General features: G+C 41.4%; 3 protein-coding genes across 7 annotated transcripts in view; 2 read left to right on the plus strand and 1 right to left on the minus strand.

Moving 5' to 3' along the window:
- The window catches only part of NMT2 (N-myristoyltransferase 2), a 31,748-nt gene extending 20,960 nt beyond the window's left edge, over nt 1-10,788 (plus strand). Inside the window, exons 8-12 of the mRNA XM_082280796.1 lie at nt 399-507; nt 4,444-4,614; nt 7,002-7,169; nt 9,794-9,931; nt 10,128-10,788. Coding sequence (XP_082136922.1) covers nt 399-507; nt 4,444-4,614; nt 7,002-7,169; nt 9,794-9,931; nt 10,128-10,148 — 607 coding nt within the window. The 3' untranslated portion in view covers nt 10,149-10,788. The remainder of the gene's footprint in view (nt 1-398; nt 508-4,443; nt 4,615-7,001; nt 7,170-9,793; nt 9,932-10,127) is intronic.
- A 3,733-nt stretch (nt 10,789-14,521) lies between these two features.
- RPP38 (ribonuclease P/MRP subunit p38) lies at nt 14,522-17,955 on the minus strand. 5 transcript variants are annotated; one of them, XM_082290332.1, is made up of 3 exons: nt 17,893-17,955; nt 17,506-17,625; nt 14,522-15,552 (listed from the first exon to the last, which is right to left on the minus strand). In XM_082290332.1, exon 3 carries the CDS (start codon nt 15,523-15,525, stop codon nt 14,677-14,679), a length of 849 nt encoding a protein of 282 aa, XP_082146458.1. In that variant the 5' UTR covers nt 15,526-15,552; nt 17,506-17,625; nt 17,893-17,955; the 3' UTR covers nt 14,522-14,676. The 5 variants fall into 5 exon arrangements, with proteins under 5 accessions (XP_082146458.1, XP_082146457.1, XP_082146456.1 ...); XM_082290331.1 differs by having other exon boundaries at nt 17,326-17,625; XM_082290330.1 differs by having other exon boundaries at nt 17,288-17,625.
- A 1,935-nt stretch (nt 17,956-19,890) lies between these two features.
- Nucleotides 19,891-27,273, plus strand: ACBD7 (acyl-CoA binding domain containing 7; the record flags this gene model as incomplete). Its single annotated transcript, XM_082296419.1, has 4 exons — nt 19,891-19,902; nt 26,832-26,949; nt 27,051-27,113; nt 27,200-27,273. The coding sequence occupies 4 exons, from the start codon at nt 19,891-19,893 to the stop codon at nt 27,271-27,273; spliced, it is 267 nt and encodes an 88-aa protein (XP_082152545.1).
- Nucleotides 27,274-27,695: the final 422 nt, after the last annotated feature.

The raw sequence follows: 27,695 nt of genomic DNA on the forward strand, positions 1-27,695 counted from the left end.
GGACAGGGAGAGCTCCTTAAAAAAATGCTTAAAAAACATAAGCAGAGGGTCCTGTCTGCACAAGAAAGTAAATGTCACTATGTGTGTGTGGTGAGGTTTCAGGGCTGTGGCAAATACTAAAATGTTTAGTCCTGTGCTTATTTACTCTGTATCAAAAAGCATTTGCTGAGGTTGAAAATACTGTGATTGTGATAGCAGGCTTTTTAAAAAGCTATTGCTTGGATATAGCTTTTCCTTAATTTTTTTTGTTAATCAGCCTTCTTATGGATGTGGTACAGACTTGCTTAGAAACAAATTTGACGAGTAGAAAATGAGTGAGCAAGAAAGCAGGGAAATGCATGCAGGTAACGCTGACACATAAAATACTATTTAAATTCATTATTTTGTTTTATTTCCAGGTATTGGCATCGATCACTAAATCCTAGAAAATTGGTGGAGGTGAAATTTTCACATTTGAGTAGAAACATGACTCTACAAAGAACAATGAAGCTCTACAGACTTCCTGATGTAAGCAGTATGACTTCTAGAGAATCCCCACAGTTATTGTGAGGCCCAAAATAACCTTCCATCTGTCTCTGACAGCACAGGCTTTTCTGTGTAAAGGCAGTGCGTGCAGGACATTAAAAAAAAATAATCTCTGGTTGATGAAAAAGACCTTAAGGGCTATACTGAACAGAAGAGACTATTGCTGGAAATCTGGATCTCTATGGCGAAAATACAAATTTTGACCTAAAATCCTTAAACAAACAAAGGAAAAAAAAACCAGAAAGCTTGACTTCACAAACATGTGGGATTGAGTTGAAGATGCATAAAACTATTCTCGGTATGTTTAATCTGATAAGAGATTACTGGAACAGAAAATCAACAGTTCATGTCTTAAAATTCTCAGAGAAGTCATTCAGCAACTTGGCTGAATACAATCATATTGTTGATTCCACTCTAATTCAGATTTTTTTCCATTCTGTTGATGCCATGAAGATTTTTTGCCTTTTCTTTTATACCCCTGCTATACTTTTTTACAACTTCTGTACTCCTAGTGCTTTTTGCCTACGTTCTTACTCTTGTTTGTCAAGCTAAGAGACTAAACATTTTAGAAGCTTCATAGCTAGGGGTCAGTGTGCCCCAGACCCCAAGGTCCTCTCCAGAACACATTCTGTAAACCAAGATAGAACCATCCAGGGAAGGTTCCTTGGGGAGGGGGGCTCACTTGAGCCTCTCATTGGGGAATCTTTGATAGATATGCTAATTAGTAAAACCTATAATGTTATATCCAATGTTGGGGGGAAGGGGGACACAGAGATAGACTCGGCGGGATGCATCTTGATGCATATGACCTGGACGTGTACACCTAAGGATCATTAAAATAAATACCAAGGTAAAATCCCTTTTCCCCTTCTAACCGTGTATGCCTCTTGGTTTTAAGACCAGGAAAAGGCATCACTGTCAGAGAATGTTGTTCTTCTGTGTTGAGCAGGCTCAGCAAAAGCCACTTCAGTGTGTTGTGCACTGTTTGTTTGCATGGTCTAATAAAAAACAATTGTTCTGGCATAGCTGGGTTAGTTAAAAATTTTTTTTCTCATGTTTGCAGCTAATAGTTAAGCTTGCAAAAAGCCTTAGGGTGCTTTTCCATGATAGGGCAAGTCACTGTAAATACTACATACTGTTAAAAAATCTCATTGCTGTAATGAATAGCCTACAGAATTTAGTCCAAGCTTTATGGCTGAAAACAATTTATATGCTTGTAAAAGCTACTTTTTTTGTAGGGATTGCAGAGTACCCTTTACCTGTACCTTATCAGTAAACCTCTCTTTGTTTAAACAAAACCTTCCTTTTGGTGAAAAACAACACTTTTTTCCTCACTCATAGTGCTTTATAATGATTTATGTGATTTTGGAAAATTGTGTCTCTTGCTATATTTAGCTTGATGCTGCAGATTCTCTTAGTGCTCAGATATTTGAGTAGTAGGCTGAGCAGCCCTTGGAATAGAGCACATGCCATGGCTTGATCCATACTCCTGCTGCTGTCGGAGACACTTGTTTCCTGCTCTGCCTGGTGCCAACTGTGCCTGCACATGCAGCCTCTCCCTTGTGTGCAGGGCAGCAGTTTGCATAGTTTAAGAATTAATAACCAAATTAATTGGGTTTTAATCTTGGACAGCTAAATATAGCTTCCATCAAATCTTGAAGGCGTTTTTAACAGTCTAAAGAGTGCAATATACGATTTCAGGTATAGGTTTTGGTGGCAACTCTAGTAACGTTTCTTAGGGAAAAAGCTTAGGAAGTGAATAGTTTAAAGAAAAAGGACCTTACAGTACCAAAAGTGTAACTACAGAGAATTATTACAAGTAGCAGTTGTACCTTGATCATTTTCCTTTATCATAAAATCCAGTTTCAACAGAAAAGTGAATTATGGAAAACAAGTAATACATCTCATTCATAAAATATAGCTAAGGCAAAGATATACTACGCATCGAAGTGCAAATAGAAAATAGGTGCTTTCAAAATCAGCTTTTAAAACTAAGTGATGTAAGAACCCATATACTTCAGGATTTTTGTTATTTTTAGGTTGGATTTGGGAGCTTCTCCCATGGAAAATAAAGATTTAATCTTTTTTCTGATGATTTGTCTTTAGGTCTTGTGCTTTCGGTTTATTTGGAGGGCTTTTCTTTTCCTGAGAAAGGGATTAAGTGCTGTTGAGGCTCTTCTTCCTCAGTTTCAGGCTGTTTTAAGCACTACTGTCAAAGAAATTTGTCGATTCAGGCCATGCTATCCTGTCCCTCAGCACCAAACACTGTTTCTTGCATTTTAACCTCTTTTCTTAGTGTCCTTGGAATATCATTGCCACTTGGAGCTCATCTCCCTTTAAGAGAATTAATCATTCCTAATCACTTGAACAGCCTGAATTAAAAAGGTTTTCAGATATAATAAATACTGTAATAAATAAATACCACCCTCCCTAAAGGCTGTGCATGTACCTATAGATACCAAAACCAAAAGGTTTTTTTCCCTAAGTGTTTAATCTCTTGAGCAAGAAGTATTCTGGAAGAAGTAAAATTTGACTATATTTAGAGTCAGGACAGGAGAATGTTTGTATCTTTACCTGACAATCTGAGATCCTGATGCAGGACAGTTGCATGAATATGTGCCCAGTCCAGCAGAGAAACAGTTCTGTACACTTTCCCTCACCTCTGGGATTGCAAATAATCACTTACTTGTGGCCATTCTGAGCATTACTGGGGGGAAAAAGATGTTCCAGCCCAGCTGCTTTTCCTCCATCCTTCTTGTTCGTCAAGTATATGCCCTTCTGGAATAAGGACATTTAAAAATATAGATGACGTGCTGTTGTGGAGTCAAACCATAGTCCCAGGCTGCCTAGAAAAGCAGGATGACTGAAATGTAATACACAGGCCAGAGCTGTGGCAAAATGTGCCTTGATTTCTCATCTGGCTGCTGACTCCCAGAGCGCATGAATAAACACCTCCCCCAGAATAACGCCTTTTGGGCAAAGCATAATCAGCTACACTAATTTCAGGCTTCCAGTAATCAAGGCTTTACCTGGCTGTTCTTGCAATTGACTTTGCTGTGATTGATGTGGTACGTGCCCAAGTATGTAGCTCAGACAGATGTGGCAGGATAAACTAGAGCTGAAGAGAACAAGGATTAGCCTTCCCAAAAGGAAACATCCAGGAAGGCTAGCAAAAGCTGGGAAGAAAACTTTAATCACTTTTGCTTGTTTAAACAATAATTGCATAGTACTAGAAAGTAATTTTTTCCTTTTCTGATGTTTAAAGTCAGAAAAATAATTTTATTTGTTAAAAAAAGTTTTTCATTTCAGGCAGCTGTCAGTTATGAGAAGCTTTCTTGTTAACAGAATAGCAGTTAATGCCTGTATAGAAAGTTGTTAGCAAGGGAGTTTACAAGTGCTAAAAATGGGTGGAATCTTTTTGGTTAAATAATTTCTAAATAAACTTGTTCAGCTGACATTGATGTATACCTTGACTGTAATTTCCACAAGTTTGAATTGCATGTGTTCTTGTCTTCAGATAACTTCTGATATGCAAGTTCGTTTGTTTTGTTTCTGTGTCTGAGCCCCAGGTAGTTTAGAAGATAAGAAATGGATTGACCTAAAAAAAAAAAAAATACAAACTGCACGAAGTCTAGGCAGTTGACAAGGGTATGTCTTTCTCTGGAGAAATGAAGCTGTTTCAATAATGAAATAAAAAGATTGAAGTGCCCCAGACTGTCTCAATAATTAGAAGAGAGGGAATTCTGGTTGAACACCATTTGTAAAATAGCATAATGAATTAGGTGGCTGGGATAAAGTAGGCTAATAATGAATGCATTATAGCAAGTGGAGTGACTCTGCAACCTACTTTCAGCCTTTGCTGTGTTGGCAGTTTTCCTTTCAACATCTTAACGTTTATTTTTCTTTTTTTATGATAAGGCCACAAAGACTTCAGGTTTGAGACCAATGGAACAAAAAGATACTAAAGCAGTACAAGAATTAATCAATACTTACTTGAAGCAGTTTAATCTTGCTCCTGTGATGGATGAAGAAGAGGTGGCCCACTGGTTCCTGCCTCGGGATCATATTATTGACACTTACGTGGTAGAGGTAAAATATGCCCTAACATATGTGAATGTGTGTGTGTGAGTGCCACTGACAGTAGTTCGTATCAGCATCAGGTTTTTGAAATGCAGGCAGTATGAAACATGCGTGGCATAGGTAGAATTTGATACCATGAGTGAAAGCTTTGTTCTTTCTATTACATTCTGTTAATGAGAAAATGTTTGACTGTGATAAAGTGCTCTTATAACAGAGTATCTTAAAGAAGAATTCTGAAATAGCAAAATATCACTATCTTGCCAAGAACTTTGTATATTTTAAGATCAACTCTTCCACCTGCGTTTCTTGATTCTTTTTTACAGAGATACGATATGATAATAAGCAGTGGTCTTCAAACCTCCTTTTCTAGAAAAAAGGAAAAATGATGCAGTGACTGAGATAAGGATTTGTTTTGAATTGACTATCATTCTCCCGTGTGTACATCTTTCTGCCATACACCATTACAAAATTCTTCTTTTAAATCTAATTTTAGAGGCACCTGCTGGGGGAATTATGTTTTTTGATGGTTTGCTTCAGTAAAGTGTGTTTTTTCCAGTAAAAGAATGTGTATATATGTGTATGTATTTGCATATATATATATGTACACACATCTATCACCCCCACCCTCCAAACAACTGGGCATAATGCTTCTCTGAAAATATGGAGTGCAGGAGTAGATTAGCATTGGACTGGAAATCTCCCAGACATGTTTGGAATAGGTGCTCTAAAGCTAGTGGAAAGATACACCCTTCCCTTTGAGTCCATACAAAATCAGTTCTAGATAGCATATTTAGACAGTGTATTACTTTGCTTAAAGTGGTAACGTTATTTAAAAATGATCAGCACTAACATCCCTAAACCTTCTCCTCACAGAAGTCCTAGGTTGTGAAGCTCAGCATTCCCACACTGTAACCTGAATTTGTGCAGGAGCCTCAGCTGAATTAGGAAACCTAGTGCTGCTGGAGATGAGTAGTCCTGCCTATCAGTTTTTATTGTCCAAGCTTAGCTTTTTAGTTACTTTGTAGTGGGTCTAGTGCTCGCTGGACTTTTCCATGGTCTAATTTACAGTCCCACTTTCTTTCTCCACTCCCTCTTTTCCCTGCCCCTCTGCCCTGCTCCCTGGGTTGGTTTTTGGCTTGCTTTGTGAGTTGAAGCCTACAGGAGAGTTCACAAGCACCAGGATCATCATGAATGTGACATTAACAGTGCCATGTTAACTCGACAGCAGTCTTCACTTACTTGTTTTATGCTGTCTCTTGGAGTAGTTTTTTACTATACAAAATGTAGGTTTGTTAGTGCTTAAAATCTTTTTAAGACCTCTGTGACTTGGAAAAGCTAGTGTCAGACTTGTAAGTCATCTCTGTAATGTGCAGATCTAAAACCTTAAAATACTCTGTATAATTTATGAGTTAATATTTTCATCATCCTTACTGAATTTAGTGAGTGACTCAATCACTTTTCTGTTCCTTGTAGTTAGTATTACTCTACTACAGAATCTGTACCTGCTCTAAGACAAAAGCTTTTTTGCATGTGGTATGTTCAACTGTTTTACTTTTTACTGTAGAAGTACTACTAATTTAAGGAGCCACGTGAGGTCCTTCATTGAACTCTGATTAGTGGTTACTAGTCATTCAAAAATAAAGTAAACAAGCAAGAAGAAGCATTTGTGTGTCTCCTTTGCCTTATTTTCTTGGAGATACTCTGGGGAGTTTTTTGTGTTCAGCATGTTAGTCATAACCCATGTAATAATTATTTCATAGCCCATGTAATAATTATTTCCTATTTCCAACTAATACATGCTCTTGAAGGTGGCCAAACTTCCTTAGATGTGTGAAATTAAGAAGTTTTATGTGGTATACTTTAGATTTCTGTATAAACACCTTTTTTGATGACTACTGGTTTTACTAGAATTTCAATGTCATTTAGTACTGTTGTCCAACAAATAGGTTGTGCTTGTTGATTAATATTTAAATATGCTTTGTATACCAGCACAGTATATTTTTCCTCTATTTTTAGAAAGATGAGAAGATTATTCTTTGATGTGAATGTCATCAGATTTTTTAAATATCTGTAATATTTTAAGACTATTTTATTAAAAATTAGTTCAGTTGGAAAAAGACTTCAATACTTTTAGTGGAAGTGTGCTTTGTTAGCTTTGTCTATAGCAAACTACTGCTTTGACAATTGTTTGTCAAAATGTTAGTGGTGTAATAGACTAGAAAAATTTAAATGTTTGTTTCCTCAAATCTTAGCCAAGACTAGCTGTTATCCCATAATACTTACAGTGCACAAACCTTGCTGCATTTATTACTTACTTTCTGTAGAACTGCCACGTTAGCCTAACCAGTAATTGATTACTTATTAATGGACTTTTGTTTTGGTTTGGTTTTTTGTAGGGTTCAAATGGTATTTTAACAGACTTCCTCAGTTTCTACACATTACCTTCAACAGTGATGCATCATCCTGTTCATAAAAGCCTCAAAGCTGCCTATTCCTTTTACAATATTCATACAGAGACTCCCCTCTTGGACTTAATGAATGATGCACTCATTATAGCTAAATTGGTAAGTTGTAGGTTGGGTTTTTTCTGCTTCATTCACAAAAGTATTCTTAGGAGTTGTGGCAAGGTAAGAACTGGAGTAATTTATCCGTGCCAGTGCATTCAGTTTTACTATCTACAGCACAGAATGCAGTTGATGAGACATATACAATATATATATCAAAATATAAAGCACTATGCTTGTTTTTCCTTTTTACTTTGAGTGATGCTGTGAAATGACAAATGCATGAAGTGTTTGCAATAGCTTGAACTGTGGAAACGCCCAAGAGCACACTGGTGACCATAGTCACTAAGTATCAGAAGAACGAAAAGTATCACTAAAAGAATTTCCCTTGGAGATGAATGAATAATAAGTGCTATAAAATACATTTTGCTTTTTAAAATTATTTCTTATTTCTAAAAAATGTAAAAGTTTATTTATGTGAGTGTTATCATTTTATCATTACTACGTGTAAAGCTGTGTAGATGATGTCCTTGTAGCTTTTAAGCATACCTTTATGTATGGAATTACACTGATAGATTTTTAGTTGAATGGAAGGGAGAAGACTATAAATGAAGCTCTTAAACAGAAGAATTTTGAGAGTTTAGTGTGGTCTGATGAAAAACTATTGCTCAGCTCTTAGTGATTAGGGATTTATGGGAGTGCAGTGCTTACACCAGTGGCACATACCAGCACTCAGAGTGAATTTGCAGAGATCTGTTTGGCCTGGGCAGTTCAAAGAACTGCACGAGCTTCATCCAGTCCATAGCATCCACTCTACAACCATTCCCAGCACACTGCAGAGCACAGGCACGTTTTCTTTCTGCACCTCGTTCCAGCTGAGGTGTTGCTGCCTCACTGCTGGTGGTGTTGCAGCTGCCTGGGGAGTGCTCAGTGCAGGCAGTGCTGCCTGTGCTCCAGCAGGCCATGTTCAGAGCTGCCTGCACATGCCACGGGGATTTCTGTGTTGGTTCCATATGAAGCCAGTGATGGTCTGCAAAGGCTGTATCTGTTCAGACTTCAGGCTGCATGAAGGCAGCCACACAGTCTTCAAGCTGTCTGTCCCAGCCATGTTCATGCAACACTGCAGCTGAGCTGCCATCTGTGATAGGAACTGCTTGCTGAGGCTTGTTAACCTAGAAGCAGTTTAGTAACTATTTGTCAGGGAAAACTCCTGGACGGTCATGGAGAATACTGTTATTCAGGCTCCAGAATAATCCAAAAGGAACTTCAGAGACAGACTTTGAGAAGGTAGTATAATTTTCAGAAGTGGCTAAAAATACTTAAAATTATTCTTAAAAGTCAAGGTAGAAAAAGGTTGGTCTCCATTAGAATGAAGTGTGGCACAGGGAGCTGTGTGTCTGGCCCTTCTCTAGGCCACGGATGAGACAGGTGAGGAGGCAGTTCCATGGTCGGACTGCAGGGCTTTGTACCTTCCCCTGCATACATTTCTCTCCCAATGTGACATGTGACTCTTTCCTTTCGAGGGGATCATCATACATCCCTTGCAATAGTGGGATTTAGACACCTGTGATTTCTAAAGTACCTGCTGGGCCTGTAATGCATCATTAGATGCCTAATTATAGTTGCAGATCTGGCAGTTGAATTTAAATGAGGAGAGGTAAGGCAATGGAAGAGAGATGATAAATGCAGTCCTGTTCACAGCCTTTTGTTTACGAACATACTGAGTCTGGCTGGGGTGGAATTAACTTTGTTCCTAGCAGCCCATATGGTGCTGCACTTTGTCGCTGAAGCAGGGCTGATAACACACCAGTGTTTTGGTTTTTACTGAACAGTGCTTGCACAGCCTCAAGGCTTTCTCTCTTTCCCCCACAGTGAGGAAGCTGAGGGTGGGCAAGAAGTTGGGAGGGGACATAGCCAGGACAGGTGACCCCAACTGACCAAAGGGCTATTCCACACCATATGATGTTCTTAAAGGCTGAAGGAAAGGAGGAGGAAGGGGGGGATGCTTCCGGTGATAGCATTTATGTTCCCTAACAACCATTATGCAGGCTGAGACCTTGCTTCCCAGGAAGTGGTTTGACATCTGTCTAGCAGTGGGAAGTAGTGAATGAATTCTCTTTGCTTCCCTTGTGCCTTCCCCTTTTGCTTTCTTTATTAAACTGACATTATTTCAATTCACAAGATGTCTTGCCTTCCTTCTGTTTTCTCCCCATCCTGTGGGAGAGGAGTAAACCAAAGGCTGTGTGGGTGTTTGGCTCTTTTCTGGAGACAGCCCACCAGTCTCCTTTCTGGACTTCTAATTCCGAAGCATGGGTTTTGGAGGTACAAATTCAGCTCAGCAAATTGCTTTTAGGATTTGCTTGTCAGCTGATTTTTATTTTTATCTTCATATCACACTCTATAAAATTAGTTTAGAATTAGTTTGGCAGTTACAGGACAAAACACCTGACCTTCAAAGTAAAACCCATAATGTTGAGTTACTGACTTAGGTTCTATGCGTTCTGCATGGAGTCAGAGTGGGATTTTGTGTCAACATAATCCCTCTAAAACCCTGCCTATTTTATTGTTGAAGCTGACACTAAGTTTCTGAATACCCTAAGTCTCTTGCCACTCTGTAAAGTATCATTTGTGTGTCATTTGAAACTTTCAAAAGTAAAATTTAAAAAATGTTTTGCTGTTGCCAGAAAGGATTTGATGTGTTCAATGCACTAGACTTAATGGAAAACAAAACATTCCTGGAAAAACTCAAGTTTGGGATTGGAGATGGAAATTTGCAGTATTACTTGTACAACTGGAGGTGTCCAGGCATGGAATCTGAAAAGGTAAGGGAGAAAAATGAGTTTCTGAATTCCATTAGGTGTAATGGTACATTAATCTGCACTGGCCAAAAATGGGCAGAAGTTTTAAAATAAGTTAATTGGCCCTGTTCATTATCCATAATTGAGATGCAGAGACTATTGATGTTTATGTTTACTGCCACATTTGAACTAAAATAATATATTTTTCTTCTTCCTTTAGGTTGGTCTTGTATTACAATGAGAACACGTACGTTTCTAGAACTCTCGAGGTCATCGTTTGAGTTAATTTGATCTCCATAACTCTTGAAATAGTATTGTTCAAGAGGAGTAAAAGCACAACGTCAGTGATACTGAAATAGTCCATTAAATCTGATCAATGAAGACATCCACGTGACCAAATTTATGCATTTTCAGATAGATCAGATGGTCCATGAAACTCCTCTATTGTCCATGAAAAGAATAAAAAGCACATTCATTTAAGTTTCAAAGCTTAGCTTGCACCTTGATGAGAAGAAGGTATTTTTTTCCACTCTGTAGAAAAGACTGTTTTGTACAAACTGAACTTCAGTGGTGGATTAGGGTACTAAAATATTTGCTATTATGTGGATGAACTGCTGCATTTCTATTTATTAAGTGGTGATGTATGTATGTCAGTGTAACAGAATGAAGGATACAAACTGGAGTATATCTTTGCTTACTTACTTAACATGGATATCGTCATTTGGGGGAAAATCATGAAGTACGATACCTTTGTAGCTCTATGGAAGTCCTGGATGTTTTTGTAACTGGAGCAGTATGACAATGTACTGGTTTAACTAGTGCATTTGTTTCTCCATAAGCAACGCTGCCAAATCAATAAAAAATACAGATTTGTACTTTGATCTTAAATAGATCAGTGGATTGATTTAACAGTATCGCACTGTTCAGTGCAGGTGTTATCTATGTTGCCAGAATGATAATACATTACTGTACTTAATTTACAGTTGTGGCACAAAACCTTAGTTTTTCCTCAGTAGAATAACATCAGCCTGTGTGTAAAACTAAGAATTTTAGTAGTGCTATCAGGATATTTATAGTTTGAATGTTTTCAACGCTTCTGCGAAATTGCACATATTCCTTTGTCTACTTTGATTTCCTATGAAGTCTGTAATTCTAATGAAAAGTACCTTGTGTAAATATGTATTCATAAATTGTTCCTGGTAGTGTTTTTATCCTGACTTTGGAACAAGAAGTTTTGCTATGTATGTGGCTGGTAAGCAGAAGAGAAATGCTCTGCCCTCAGTCCTCGGAAGTCTCTGTACTGCGCTTCCTGAAATGCAGGAGGGCTGATCTTTGTTGTTGGGTGGAGCTCTTTTAATTCCCTCATGAATGCTCGGCAGCAGGAGTGGCTTCTGAAGCACTTTATATGCATTCCAGCATAGCGTCATAGCTAGAGATCATAGCAGTTCTTTCAGCTCATGGATGCTGCAGAATTGTGAGCACTGAGAAAATCTGCGTTAAGAAACTGTTCTAGCTGAAAGTGCCAAATTGTGGTAGTGAAGCCTCTGTGCTGTGAGCATCTTTTGAATGTGACTTGAATATCTCATGAAATGCAAATGTCTTACTTTCCTTTTAAACATGCCTGTAATTCTGACAGCAGATTTTGCTGAAAGTTTAATTCTGTACATGAAGATAAATTTGTCTGTTCTTCAAAACTGTTAGCCCTACCCACCTCCTTGTAGCAGTGGGGTTTTTCTTTCTTCCCGCTCCTTTTCCAATGTGTGAATGGCTTGTGGTTTGGTTTCTTTTTCTTGTTGAATTGTGGTGAGAGGACTCTGCCCTAGAAACAGTGATAAATACTTTCCCTTATTGCATTATAGCTGATTAAAGCATTCGACTTCCTTCAAACAAAGGAAGGGACTGAACGTGGTTTGTTTGACCCCTGGTTGTGCACCAGCTCGGGAGCTCTTGAATTTAAGAGGTCTTCAAAGGAGATCTGATGCAGTTGGGCTTTACATCTCTGGCCACTCTTGATACCTCTGTGCTAGTAGCAGTCAAAACGGGTGGTGCAGAGAGAGCTTGGACTCTGTGTGAGGCCTGAGCATAATTAAGTGCCTGAAAACATAATTGATGGTAATGATACCTGAGGTAACAAGAAGGATTTAATCTCAATGCCATCAAAGACTTAAGTTTTTAACTCCTAAAAGGCAAGAAGGTGCCTCCTTGGCAGGGCATTCTCATGGAGCACTCTGGGATGAGGAGGAGGTTCACCAAGGAGCTCAGTGTGTTCTGCTTCGGCTCTTAAAGGCAGAGCCTCAGCAATCCTCACTCAAGGGTGCCAGAGGTGAGGTAGGACAGCAGGGCATAGCCGTGTCCTCATGGCTAAGGTACTTCCTTGCTGAGACAGCCCAGGTGATCGCAGCCCAGGTGTAAGATACGTTCATGTTCTCTGCCTTCCTTCCCCTCAAAAAAATGCACATGGAAGAAATGTTAGGCAGATGATTCCTCCTATCTTCTCTGAAATCAGAAGGCAAATCCTTTCAAGTATTGTCCTTGACCAAGTATGTCCAGGCAGAAGACAGACTTGAACATGAGTTTCCTGCAGCCTGGCTTTTACGCAAATCTTCAGGTTAGGGCACATGAAGGAAGGAGTGTGGCCAGTCTTATGCTCCCTTCTAGTAAAATAGCGCCATTTGCTTCTGAATCCAAGGGATAAATTTCTGTCTTGTTTTCTGGCTCACTCTGCATATTCACTGAGGGGCAAGAGCATAGAGACATGCTCCTGTAGAAGCTGTGCAGCACTGTAGCTGAGAGAGAAAATTTATTGGCCAGAGGGCATGAGGGAAGCAGGCATCTAAGCCTGAGTGTTGGGGCAGCTCTTGGACAGTTTCGTTCATGGACTTGTGTGTGTTAAGCATGGCCTCTTCTGTCCCTCCTGAGTGCTCTTCACTTGTAGTGTTTCGCTGAAGTATCACAGCATCAAGAGGACTTGAGTCTTGAAGGTGTCCCAGCCTGCACCCACATAAAAGACAGTTACTCTGGAGGTGAAAATTGTGGCAGCTCAATTTGATTTCCTAAGCAGGTACTAAATAAAAGGTGAACATCTGTGTGGGGCCACTGTCAGGAGCTCAGTAGGAGGGACTCGTCTCTTGTTTCCAAGGTTGAACCTGTGTGCGTAAGGCCCGCTCTGAAGGCAAGACTCCTCAGAACCTAATAGTTGTTTGCAAAGGATTGGCAGCTTTAAAGCTTGCTCCACCACCTTTCCCATCTGGCTTTTTAAACATCTATTATTTCTTTCCCAAAGTAACTTCCTATCTGGAGAGGGAACCCAAATCCCTGAAGACAGAGATAGACCTGGGCAGGCAGTGAAGTGCTTGAAAGATGATTGCTGTGCTGATGTTCTTTACGAAAACTAGTCCTTATGCTCTGTGTAAATGCTAAGACTCTTATGCTATGGTTAGCCAGCCTGGGAATGATGCACACTAGTGCCAGCATGCCTTCAAAGTTTCACGCATCCAGAAAGCCAGAACAAAGGACATGTATGAAAGACTATGAAACAAGGCAAAGAAATCTCGCCTCTTCTTGCACCCTCAGACAAGGACAAAAATTTTAGCATTAAATGCTTTGTTTATACTTCAAGGAGCATCATGACTGCACAGTCACTGCTCATTGCTACTGCCTGCCTTTGTAGTTGGTGTCATGAACTAAAGTAATTTCTAAATAAATTCAAAATATAGATGATCTCTTGGATGGCAGTGGAAGTCTAGATTAACAAATCTCTGAAAAATACATGTAAATTTTACCTTTTAAGGAACAACAGAGTAACTCAGTTATTTTATGCTTTCTTCTACAAGTAAATTCCTAGGCTGTTGATTGCCTCAATTACAGCACTATTTCCCTTCCTTCCTACAACCCCACTCCCTCATTCGGAAATTGTTCATAGTCCCCAGTAAAATTTAAGGAGACTCAGAAGTTACGTGGTACGTTTTCAGTCTTGTAGCAGTTACAGTTCTCATCTACTTTATATGAAACAGTATATGGCTTATGTCAATTTCCTGGGAAACAATTTTAGACAGAGATCTAATGGAATTTAGGTTTACGTTTTCTCACAGGATACATGTTAACAGTTCGCATATGGAAGTATTTTTTTTAATACTGCAGCAGTAGTAATTTGGTTTTGTATTTGAAAATAGCTTTTCCTTCAGCATACCATATAGAAGGTATCAGGTGGAACCCATGTCTGCATACATTTGTGACCAAAACAAGTTGTTGTTCAGCAGAACAAACTATTATAATAGAGTTCAAAAGGGAAGTCTGCCTGTGCTATTACAGCTGTTTACTTGATCCCAGCTTTAAAAGACTTATACTGGCATGGACCTTTGTTTAAATAAACTTTCACTTTTGGTATTTATTTGTTTGAGTAATTATACTTAAATCTGTTTTGCTTAAAGTATGTTTATCTGTGTAAAAATACAAAGTTCATTTAATGCTTTGCATTAACTCCAAAGAAGTATTAATTACGTCTTAAAATTACTTCAGCATGTTCATTACCAGCTTTAACTCTGATCTCCAGCTGCCAATGAAATACTTATCCCCAGGTAAAGACTAACACTCGAGTCGCAGTAATATTCTTTATTAAAGCAGAAAGTACCTCAGCCAAACACAACATAAAGTTCACCTTGTATTCAAGAGCTTTACACTGTAAAGTATAAAAGAATTGTTCAGTTAGAACTGTACTCCATTCTGCATTTAAAAAATCAGTTTAATGGAAAGAACCAAACTAAAATCAGTTACGCTGAAAAAGCCTTTTTCTTTTTGCGAGGCGGTTTCTTTATCTTATCGGGATTTGGGACAAGTTTCTTGATTTTCAAAGGCTGCAAAATTACATTTGAAAGATCAGGCCGATTGCTTTCCATATGCTTCTGCTTCTGACTTGTGAGCTCATCCCCCAGCACCTCTGCAAGCTCTTCGGGTTCCAGATTTTCTGAAGAATCTGTATCTGCATAAGCCATGGATTCTTCAGTTTTGTACTGAAACCAGGGCACTTCCAAAGCTGGTATCTTTGGGATTATTGCTGCTATTGCTTCAGTGAATTTGTCTGACTGCTTTTTGAAGCCGAGTGCTAAAATGGATGTTAGGCCAAGAAGGGGCGCAATGGTCTCGCTGAGCCGTGGCACCTGCCCTGCCGGCGTGGCGCGGCTTGCGCTCAGCTCGATCAGGTGCGTCGTGATCATGGCAGGTTTGGCAGACTTGCACACCAGCAAGAGAAGGAGTTCATTTTTTTCCAATGCTTTTGTAACTTCATTAACTCCAATAGCAAGCTGTCTTCTGATACTTACGTCAGTCCATCCTGGTTTTTGTTGGTGGCTTTCTGTCTCCTCTTTAGGGAGTTCATTGGTGCCAGCATCACACTTTCTTTCTGTTTGTTTTTTTGTAAGGGAACGTTTTTTCTTTCTTGGACTCTCAATCTTTTTAAGTCCAGTATGTTTAATCCTTTCTTCTAAGGTCTCTAGTATAAAATGCATATCTTCTCCATCAATGGTTTTCCATTGGAAAACAAAGGGGTTATCTAGGCATGTTTTTACAGTGGTTTTCTTTGCTTTCCGAAGTGTTGCCGTCCCTTGCTGAATTACAGACATCCTGAGGTGGTTCTGTGTTTTGTCACCCTAAGGAAGAAAGAGCAAGACCTTAGTTCAAATACTGTACTGCGTGCTGTGGACATTGTTACCAGAAGCTTCTTCTGGGAATGCAGAAGTGAAACATCCTATGTCAGTGATACTAGCATCTGTCAACCTCCTCACATTGGCACCAATCCTTCACACATCTTCCACAGGGCAGGTGTGGAGCTGCTTTTTTTTTTTTTTTTTTTTTTAATAAATAGCTGGACAGGACAGTAAGGCCACAGCAGTGACAACAGACCGTTACAAAGCTGAAAAGCAGCTGGAGGTATTACAGATGTAAAAAAAACCACAAACCCAACCAAACAACAACCCATCCCCAGAATCACAGGTTGATGGACCACTCCATTTTCGGTGTTGAACAGCTGCATTGTCCCCCATGACATGGGAGGGAAAAAAAAGGCAAAAAAAAAATCTGAAGCACAACATGAAACGAGCTCCTGAATTTATTTAGGATTTTTAGAAATTTGTCTTTTCAGTCTTTAGTCCATGCCTTTGTGTTTTTCTCTATTTGGAAGGCATGATAGTAACTTGCAGACTCTTAATAATTTATGCTTTCAGGGAAGGAAGGCAATCCCCTACATGCCTCCAAAAGTTCAGAAGGGGTCTTTTGTGTCACCTGGACCATGCCTTTAGGGATGAGAAAAATTGAACAGGAATGGAGAAAGTGTAATTGTTCTTGCTCTGATTGATCTAGTCCAGAGTAACAGTGAAGACACAATGTCAAGCCTGGTGATGTCCCTGGTAAAATGCAAAACCCCCATGCTCCTGCTTGGGAACTAGCAATATCTTCATTGTTGCACAGGCAACCTTACAGAATAAGAGCAGTTCAGGTTTGTAATCAGGGGAAACATGACATGACTCCCTCCTAGGTTTCCTAGTTACCCAAGCAGGCGAACAGATTGCATTTATGTACAGCTCATGGACATCTCAAGGCTGCCACCCAAAAGATACCATTCTGCTGCTCATACCTGTGTACTGGTAGTGAGCTACCTTGCTATAAAAAGACAAACACCATCTTCACACAAGTGTACTGCCATCAAGCAACAGCTGTCTGGACAGATTTTCACTCAGTAAACTTGTCTGGAGGACAGCAGGAGAAAGATGCACACAGTGTGATTCTGGGGGTGAGCTACGAGTTGGACCAGAAGGCCCAGGAGTTGGATTTCATGATCCTTGTGAATTCTGTCCAACTCAAGATAGTCTATACTCTATCATTCCACCTCGAACAAAGTTGTATCAATGCAATGTGAACTGTTACCCAAAATAAGAGTCAAAACCAGTGAAGGAGTTTCCAGAGAACAGTAAAACTGAGGATTCCAAAATACAAAAAAGCACTGTGGCACTCTTGAGCACTCTCAGAATAATCTGTGAAATGCCCTGGGCCACCTTAGCAATGGTCCATCCAACCCAGTTATCTGCCTCCAACAGTAGAAACTGGAGAAACCATCCGGGGAGGACAGGGCTGGCATTCCCCTCAGCTCCCAAGCACCCAGAATGGTTGCATCTGGGATTTAAGAATAAAAATGTTCCAACTTAACCTATCAGTCCTTTATGGAGCTATCAGTTATGCAGTTATCTAATCCCTTTTGCTTACCATCACAGTGGCAACAACCAAAAAGTGAACACAACTAAAGAATGGAAATAACCACAAAAATTCTTACATACGACCGAGTTAGAACGGAAGCTTGTGACTGCTTAAAAAAAAAGAGCTCTGGGTTACCGCTTTTAAAAGCTTTCAATTAGGGATGCTCTGATGACCTGTGACAAGCAAAATCAGCAGCAGACTTGTGCACGAGGAAAGAAACATGGAACATGTTCACAGTTCAAAGAATACGCTTTTCTGTTCAAAATGGGCACTCCTGAGAAAAACAAGCGTGCAGGAATAAGGAAACAGAGCAACGAGTGAAAAAACAAACACTGAGTTCCTCCAGCTCGCACCACCGTCGCGACCCCCTCGCTTCCTGCGGAAAGGAGATCGGGAAAACACCGTCCACGTCACCGCCAGGAACCTTCTCCAGCCGCTTCCGCTGCAGAGCGCTCCGCGGGCTCCTCCAGCTCCTGGCAACAGGGAAACGCGGGTTAAGCACGGCCCCCAGCACGATGCGCTGCAGCCGCCGCCGGGTCCCTGTGGCGGGGCCTCCGCCGGGACCGCAGCACCCGCTTCCCGGACCGCCGCATCCCGGGCCGCCGCCGCCCCCCACCCGCTGAGCAGCTGCGGGCCGGACCGCGCCCAGACGGCCAGGGGAGCGCGGCGGCCTCCGGCTGCCCGACCGCGGGGCGCAGGCCGCAGCTGCGCTGCGACCGCCGGCACAGAGCCGGCCCTACCTCGGCCACCCCGCGCTCTGGGAACACGCCGCGGTCCGCAGCACGGTCCCGCTCCGCCCCCTGTCTGGTCCCGCTCCGCCCCCGGTCTGGTCCCGCTCCGTCCCCGGCTCCGCTCCGCCCTCGCTCCGGCCCCGCCCCCGCCCTCGCTCCGGCCCCGCTCCGCCCCCGCTCCGCCCCCCGGCCGCGGCTGGGAGGTGTCCGGAGCGGGCCGGGCAGGAGCCGTGCGGGCGTCGTGGGGGCGGAGAGGGCGCTGGGCTGCTCAGACGGGTCCCGCGGTGGCGGCTGGGCGGGCGGTGCCCGGGCTGCGCTCGGGGCCGCGTCGGGAAGCGGCCGTAGCGTTGGTGCAAAGCAGCGTTAAAGCGCTGCTGTCGGGGGCCTGCCCTTGGCGGGGGTCGCCGTAGGCTCACTACTGGCGTTCCCAGGGCTCGAGCGCTCCCGAAAATTGGCTCATAGGCGATGGCAGATCTGCTTCGTCGTATATCGGCTAACAAAGTCAGGGCCAGGTGACGGGGTGCTTCACAGGGACTTGACAGCCACAGAGGCGTCCCTTGCTGCAGTGCGATGTGCGCCCGTGCTGTGCACGGACATTGTGTTCTGTGACTGAGCAGACAGGTAAGGGCTGGTTCCCTTCAGTGGTTCCCACAATCTGCCCCAAGCCTTTAATAAATCTTCACAAAGCACGTTCAGTTTACACATTCACCGTGCTGCACAGCATGGTTAAGCACAGCCTCTTGGCCATGAAAGAGCAGAGCTTCTTCGCCAGGACACCGGTGCTTCAGAGGTGTTTTCAATTTTTTTTTTAAATCTTCTTCTATTTACTGAAATTTACTGGATTTGTTTTCTCGTTAATTCCCAACAATTTAAGCTGGACTTGTTTCCCCTCAAATTACTCTTTTTGCATGGTTTTATGGAAGTTAGTGGGTTAAAAAATGCAGAAGTACCTAGTGTTGTGATCAAACAATGCTCAGGGAATGGTGAACATAAATGTATAGAGGCATGAATATAAATAATTTATTCATTGGTACAATAGAGATGGATTTTTTTTTCTTCAATGGTTACCTTTGTAGGGTAGTTTATCAATTAATTTAATATTCTTTTTATTCTGTACTTAGTAGACCAAATTAAAAACCAGCCTTCACAGTGTATTTTGTGTGTGTAGCCACTTGTGTGAGGTATCCTTGGAATGACCCACATGTTTTTCATAGCTGCAGCTGAAGGATGAGAGGTCCCAGGTTGGCTGGGCATGGACAAGGGCAGGGGCCGCGGCAGAGGTAACAGTTCCAATAACTGGGCTGGTTGCAGTTCAAATCACTCAAGAAATTCCTTTTTCAAACAAACGGCTTGGGAACCTTTCTGTATCACTGCTCTCAGCCTGGTGGCCTAATCCTCGGTGGTGTGGAAACGAGCTCAGGCTTTCAGCGGAAAGGACTGGCGGCTTAATGCTCCTGCCCCCACCGCGCCTTCCCCGGCGCTTGTCGCCGCTCAGTTGTCGCGGCGGGTCCCGGGGGGCGCGGCGGGAGTGAGTCCCTGGGGCGGCCGAGCTGAGGTCACTGGGACCGTCCCAGCGCCACCGCGACCGCGCCACCGGAGCCGAGGGGCAGACGCGCCGCGTCCCCGCCGGAGAAGGAACGAGGCCGCTCCCTGCGCATCCTCGCAGCATCATGACTCTCCAGGTACGCGCTTCTGCATCTGTGAGACAGAGACGAGAGGAGAGGGATGAACTGTCCGTCTGTGTAATGCCGTGCTGGAGACTGCGGTATTTCTTCAGCATCAGGATTTTTACTGCAAAATCAAGGTTACCTTGCGGCAAGGGAAATTTGCCTAAACCCTTGACGGTTAAATAGTGTGTTACTTTTCACAAGTGGAGGGTGAGAAGCACGCTGGTTAATTTGAACTATTTCATAGGTCATGTAATATTTTGGAGCCTTACCTGTTCAGAGCATGCGTGAATTATTTTTCTTTAGGTGTGCATCTGAGTTTGCCAGGACTGAGTTAGGCATGAAAAGGCAGGTACGTGCCATGTTTTTAGGATCTAGCTGGTTACTTGGAGCTATTAAAGGAGGAGGGAAACTTCTAATACTGACGCAGTGTTATATGTGCACTTGGGAAGCATAAATAATTTTTAAGGAAGAGGTGTGGTTTTTTTAGGGTGTATGCATCTTTGGACTGGTACATTTTGATGGGCTTGTGTTTTGGTAGGAGAGCTTCTACTTTCCTACCTTCTGGCTAGAGAGAGCGCTTCCTTTTACGTTCTCTCTGATCATAGCTTTAAATAGCTGTTGAAGAAATTATCTTTATTGCTGGCTTTTAGCCTCCTACCTTTGTGGGAAACTATGAATACTTCCCTTGTCTCGGCCATGCCCTGATGGATTAAGCTGTTTTTCTTCTTTAGGCTTTCCTATTATCCCTTTCACTTCAAGATTTGCAAGCTCTTTTATCCCTGTCTCATTATGTCTGTCTCTAGTTAGTGTGCATTTTGCAAAGGGTGAGCAGCACAATGCTCTGACCTAGATGCAGGGAGTGCGCTGCCAGCAGCTTAGCAATTTTCTTCTGAGCTGCAATTATGTTGAATAGCACAGAGGTTTCATTGTGCTGTATTACAGCTAAGAAGAAATGTATTTCTTCAGTAGATTGCCAAATCCCAAACGTAACGGCACCTTTGCTTAATTAATGATTGCTGAAATTATAGTTTGTTTTAATCTGCCTTGAATTCACTCTAGAAAGTGAATTTATTAGCCTGATGATTAAGCAATGAGCCATAAATCATAAGAAAGAGCTGAATGCAGTATGACATGCCGTTCCATAGCTGTATAGTTACACTTCCACATAGAAATCAGTGGTTGAAATTTTAAGATATCATACTCATTCTGCATTAGACATTACAGAGCTTTTCTGTTCACAATGGTTTGGTTGACAGCTACTAACCATATCCATAAATTTATTGAATCTAGCTGTATGGGCATGAGGACAAATGAATAAATCATGTTCTCATTAGTGAGGCTGTAAAATATTTATAAGTTTTGCAAACTGGTAAAATATTTGCTGTCAATGAAGAATTCATTCAAGCTTTTTTCTTTGTAAAAAGGGAGTATCTGATAATAGTCTGATAATTTGTGCTTTTATCTTTAATGCAAGTGTATGTTTATGTCTGTATATATTTTTATGCTTTTTATTTGATGAGTTAAAGGGAATTTTATTGGCACATGATTAAAAGGAAATTATATTTTTACAGGCTGCTCATAAGCATGTTGTGTAAGCAGGCAAATCCTAAGCAACAGTCTCTGCAGAATGATTCGCTAGAGGAGAATGAAGAAAGAAATGTTTAGTATTTAGATTTCATGTCTGCACATTTCTTGCTCTGTAAGATATGCATTTGCAAATTTTTAAACTATCTTGGGATATTATCCTATAGATACAAATAGAATAAAATTATAGGAAGATAAGGTTATTAACTTAATGGTGTCCTTAATTTATTTTTTTATCTTTAGTCTTGTACAATATAACAGGGCTTCTGGTTCATTCCTACTGTGAAGTTGTCATGATTTAACACCGCCCAGCAAATACGTACCATGCAGTCACTTGCTCATACCCCCTTCACCTACAGTGGGGTGGGGAGGAGAAATGGGGTTGGGGGGGAAGGGGGAGGAAGCAAAAGCTCCTGCGCTGAGATAAGAATAGTTTAATAATTTAAAAAAAGTAAAATATAACACTGTGATAGTAGTAATGAGAGAGAGAGAGAGAGCATGTGCAATTAAACCCAGGAGAAACAAGTGTTGCACAGTGTAATTGCTCACTACCCACTGAGCAAGGCCAAGCCCATTCCTGAGCAGCAATCTGTCCCTCTCTATCTGTCCCAGTTTATACACTGGGCATGACGTTCTGTGGTGTGGAATATCCCTTTGGCCAGTTTGGTCAGCTGTCCCAGCTGTGTTTCCCCCCTTCTCCAGCTTCTTGTGCAGCTCCTCAATTTCAGAGCATGAAACACTGAAAAGTCCTTGGCTCAGTGCAAGCACTACTCAGCAACAACCAAAACATAACAGTGTGTTATCAACATTATTCTCATCCTGAATCCAAAACACTGCTCTGTACCAGGTACTAGGGAGAAAATGAACTCTACCCTGACAAAACCAGGACAGAAGTTTAGATCAGAAAACAACTCCAGACATGTGAAAGATTTACACAGATTTGAATGGTCCTTGTATGTCAGTGCTGGCAGAGGCTCACATGCAGTAGTAACTTATTTAAACAATGTGGCAACCTAGGTATGGTTTGTTATTGATAGGTTTTAAATCTTACAGTTAACAGAGCATAAATCCTGCTTTTGTTTGCATGTGTGTGGATAATATTAAGAGGTGCCTGTGATGGAGGAGTCAGTGATAGATGTAGTCAAGAACGTCACATTTCTGATATTTGGATCAATAATTAAATACTTACTTTAATAAAATTGTACCTATAAAAAAACCTTGAGCGGTAGTCTCACATTTATTTTTGTAAGTAAATGTACATCCCTTTTATACATCTGAACCAATAGTGTGACTTTAAATGCTTTAAGGAGTGTCAAATATGTACTGTTCCAGTTTCTTTTGACCACTATTTTTAATTCATTGGTAAGGTAGTTTGTATTGCTGATTTTTGTTTCCTCTCGTTAAATGCTTCTCCATTATAAATGCTGTACATCTATTAAAAATACTGTTGTTAGTGCATAGCAGTTTTATTGTAATTAGTCTCATCTTGGTACCTTAGTACAAAACTCCCTCATATCCTAATGCTGCAACGTCTGGAACACTGCACAGCAGTGTGGCACAGCTGGAGTGACTCAGGGGTAGGCTGGGATGTAATTCAGAGCATGTGAGTTCCTCTGCAATCCCCATGTCCTTGCCTCTTCCCTTTATGCTGAGCATGAAGTGGAACAGGCCTGTTTTCATGGAAGGATAGGCCACCTGACTGTCAAGGCATATAGTGAGGTAAAAAGTCCTATGAGCAGTCTCACAGCGACTGTGAGTTCAGACTCCTGCTTATGGCAGTGTGTCTGTCCCCTCCCTGCTCCCAGGCTGAAGGCACCCACGCTGTGCCTAAAGCACATGGCAAGGTGCTTCTACCCCAAACCCCGAATTCTCTCCCTGTACTGGTGTGACTTCCGGGCCTCAAACACATGGGTTCACCATTCTGGGTTTGCTGCTAAAAGGAAGAATAGTGTTTATGGCCCTCAGCAATTTTTGATGAAAAATTAAAAATGAGCTTAACATCTGAACTTGTTGAAGCGTTTCAGGTGGTTGTAGGAAATCTGGGAACAGTTACTGTGCAGAAGGAGACCAAAAGACAATACAGCATAAGAAGAAAAATAAAGATTCCAAGGCTTTCATGAAAGAAAATATTAGTATTCCAAAAAAAATTCTGAGAAGGAATGCTGTGAGGCCATTTCAACATTATTGATTCAGCTTTTATATGTAGCCTAGAGCACACAATTTTGGTTTATCTAAATTACATATAACATATACACATAGCATATGAACATATTTTGAGCCTTTTGGTTTTTTATTCTAGAAAAATCCTGTATTTTTTTTCAGCACTCTCAAATACTTGGTTGGTTAAAAAAAATCTACAGTGTTCTTCAAAGAAATCAGACACAAAAAGTTGGACTTAAAGCTTCATGTTTTGCTGTGGTTCTATGGTATAGTTGCATTGTAGTAACATTGAGAATTATTTTTATTAAAACAGGAACAAACTACGTAAGTAGTTACATGTTTCAGTATATAAAGTTGCAGATTTAAGAATATAATTTGGAAGTAATTTAATCTAGAATTTAGTACAGAAACTGTCAAATCATATACTTTATTGAATGACCAAGTGTCAGATCTTTAAGAAGACAAACGGCACTTGGAATCTGGCTAATTCTCGGAAGGACTTTACATTCAAAATAGAACAGCAGCACTTCTCAGAGTTAAAACAATCTTTATCCATTTTAGCACACCAATTCTTCTCTGGACTCCTCCCTCCACTAGTGGGCGTTTGGTTCAGGGAGGTCTTGGGAATCTCCCATAAACTTTTGCTTGTCAGTTATGCAAACACTGAGGTCTTCACTGAGTAGGAAGATTATTTGTTAAAAAGCATCTGCACTGCTGCAGGATTTTTGTCTTTTCCTTTCATTGCACTTTAAGGGTGCTATGACCTGACAGACCTAGAGATGTGTATTGTCATCATGAATCCTTCTCATCTCATGCTCTGTGAATCTACAGCTGCAGTTTAAAGAATGTTCAATATTTAATTGCTGGTTTGCAGGGAGCTAGAATGCCCTTTTAATCACACATAATGATTTTTTAAAAACATTCCTTTTAAATGCACCTCTCTGCCTGCTGCTGCTCCTTGTTGCAACTCTGGTGTTACAGATGTACATCCTCTTGTGGCGAGCCCTTTTGTTCTTAGAATACTTGTGCTTTCCCTTTGTGAGTTTCATATAGCAATTCAAAATTTGCAAAAAATTAGAAATTCCTCAGAATTTTGTTTCTGGTGAATCTCATTAGCCAAACTAAATTTCCAGACCAAAATAAGAAGTGAATTCCATCTCAGGAGGTAGAGGTGACTCATTTGGTGGTAGAGTGCACTCAGCTACCTGACTTCACCCTGTTTGCCTGCTGCTCCTGCCTTAATGCAGCCACCAGCTGGCGTGTCCTTACATTAATGAATAGGTAGTTTCATGATTCCAGGAAGGGGCCTTTCTGTGAGGAAAGATGCATGAACATCACTCTCTAATTAAATTATTACTCATTTTTCCTTCTTAAATTTAAAAACAGAAATAACCTTTCTCTTGTACTTTCTCTCTGTTTAAATACAAAATGCTATAGTGAACCAAGCTCTCATTCATATTTGCTTATTTCCATCACTTGGTCCACCCAGCACAGTCACTTGCCAAGGAGACAGGGATCAGTTAAGGAGACAAACATGCATTAGGTTTTCTTATTAAAAAAAAATCAAATCTTTCCTGTAACTAAAGGGAAAAGTGGTATAAAGAAGCACAGTACAGACTTCTGAGGTAATGCCAGGATCTGTGATTTAAACAGAGCTTCAGCACTCATGCTGAAATCATTGCTGATTTTCACACAGACTTTTAAGCTGGGGTAGTGGGTTGATGCTGGCCAGATGCCCGGCACCCATCAAGGCCACTCTCTCACTCTCTTCTGCAGATGCACAGAGGAGAGAAAATTTAACAAAGGGTTCATGAGTTGAGGTATGGACAGGGAGAGTTTGCTCATCAAATACCATCAAGGGCAAAACAGGCTCAACTTAGAGACATCAAGTGAATTCACTGCTAACAAAATCAGAGCAGGATCATGAGAAGTAAAATAAGGCCTTAAAAACACCTTCCCCCAACCTCTCCCTCCTTCTCAGCTCTACCTGCTACCCCAGCAGCACAAGGAGACAGGGAATGAGGGTTATGGTCAGTTCATCACCCGTGGCTTCTCCCACTGCTCAGGGAGAGGAGTCCTTCCCCTGCTGCACCGTGGGGTCCCTTCCACGGGAGACAGTTCTTCCCAAACTTCTCCAATGTGACTTCATCTCACAAACAACAGTTCCCTGTGACCTGCTGCGACACGAGTCCATCCCATGGGCAACAGTCCTCCCCAAACTGCTGCAGCATGGGTCACTCTTCCATGGGGTGCATTCCTCCAAGGACAGGCTGCTCCAGCCTGGGAGCCCCATGCTCCAGCGTGGGGCTCCTCCACGGGCTGTGGGTGGGTCCCTGCATCCCCACGGCCCTCCATGGGCTGCAGGGGCACAGCTGCTTCACCACGGTCATCACCACGGCCTGCAGAGGAATCTCGGCTGCGGAGCCTGGAACACCTCCTCCCCCTCCTTCTCCACCAACCTTGGTGTCTGCAGAGTTGTTCTTCTCACATGTTCTCACTCTGCTCTTCTCTGGCCGCAGTTAAAACTGCCCCCACAAGCTTTGTTAGATTTCTTCATAAATCTGATCTCACAGAGGCATTACCACCATTTCTAATTGGCCCAGCCTTGGCCAGCAGCACATCCATCTCTGGAGACACCAGGAATTGGCTCAGCTGGACATTTTGGAAGCTTCTGGCAGCTTCTCATGGAAGCCACCCCTGTAGCCCCCCCCACTACCAAAACCCAGGCCATGCAAAACCAATACAATTGGTTTTGTACAGGATATACTGCGCTTCTGCAAACACAGATCCAACTTAAAAGCTAAAATAATTGTTGAAACCAGCATATAGCATGTTACAGTGGTTGTATCTTTTTGCATTAGAGTAGTGCAGTGACCTGATGGGTCTGTGGTCACTGTACGAAATCTGTCTCTGAAATGTCCTGGGCATGAAACAGAACCCCAAACCTTAGCCTGAGACCTGCTTTATAGAGAGAATAGCTACAGCCTCAGTTTGATGTGTGTAATTCACAGTGATGAAAGAAGCAAATTTACACTTAACTCTGGTGCTCTCCTGTGTTTCAGAGTTGGGTGTGGAAGGTGGTCCTGGCAGTAGCTCATCTCCATGAGGTTCCTCTGTGCCAGCTGTTAGTCACCTACTTCCCTGTCAGCAGAGCAGTGAAAATGGAGGGTGAACTGGGCAGTACCCCTCAGAGAGGATCTGAGCTCCCCTGCTTGAGCCAACACAGTGCAGGAAGGCCCAAAATGGTTCAGAGATTACTGTGGGGTGTAAAGTTCAGTGAATACTTTCATACCTGCAGTGTGACTGTAAAAGACAAATACACCACATAAATTGTGAAGGCTCCTTGCCCCTATCAGCCATGCAAGCCTAACAATGTACACATTTATGAAGCTCCTTTCATAGGAAAAAAGCCTTGTCTGACCACTAAACCCAAGTGAGTAATTGAGAATATCTAATGATACTCCTGTGTCTTATACCTCATGTTTTAAATACACCCCTTCCGAAGAGAACTAACATTTTCTGTTCTTTCATCAGGCTGACTTTGATGCTGCTGCAGAAGATGTAAAAAAATTAAAAACAAGACCAACTGATGAAGAACTGAAGGAACTATATGGATTGTACAAACAGGCCACTGTTGGAGATATTAATATTGGTATTACTATGTATACTTCACATTTACTCACAGATCTTGATAATCAAGCTAATGTTATGTAAATCTGCATGATAACCAAAGCTATGCATTTATTTTGGCAGAATGTCCAGGAATGCTAGATTTGAAAGGCAAAGCCAAATGGGAAGCATGGAACCTGAAAAAAGGTGTTACACCAATTAAATTTACATCCTGTATCAAGTTTATAGGATGACAAATGAGGAAAGATAATGACTCCTACTTTTCTTTGCAGGTTTATCAAAGGAGGATGCCATGAATGCCTACATCTCTAAAGCAAGAGCAATGGTAGAAAAGTATGGGATCTAGAATATTCAAAATAATTCCCACTACTAATTAACTCTTCAGTAGCTAATGAACTAACTCTGTTGAGAAAAATGCAATACTAACTTCTTATTGTGCAGTCTGATACTAATAAATTTTAAGCATAAGCTGTTTGACTGTAAAGGGTATTTACATATATAATATATTTTTAGCTTATATCTTAATCTAAATAAATTTGAACTGAATAAATTAAGCCTTCTGTGAGAATTGTGGATTTTTTTGGGTATTAAATTATATTTAGCATTCTGACAGGAGCAGACAAACAGAGAAGCTCTAACAGTAAAATAACATAGACACAATTTTTTTGCAAACAAGGTTATGGAATAAAGTGAAGAGTTTGTACACATGCAAGAGAAGGAGGAGAAGATGAAACCTTTTTTAAGACCCAAAACCATTGTTTGTTTTCA

The sequence above is a fragment of the Coloeus monedula genome, assembly GCF_965178545.1.
Source record: "Coloeus monedula genome assembly, chromosome: 1".
Lineage (NCBI taxonomy): Eukaryota > Metazoa > Chordata > Aves > Passeriformes > Corvidae > Coloeus > Coloeus monedula.

Excerpts from the sequence above, each read along its gene's own strand:
- RPP38 (XM_082290332.1), bottom strand. The coding sequence starts at position 15,525 with ATGTCTGTAATTCAGCAAGGGACGGCAACACTTCGGAAAGCAAAGAAA.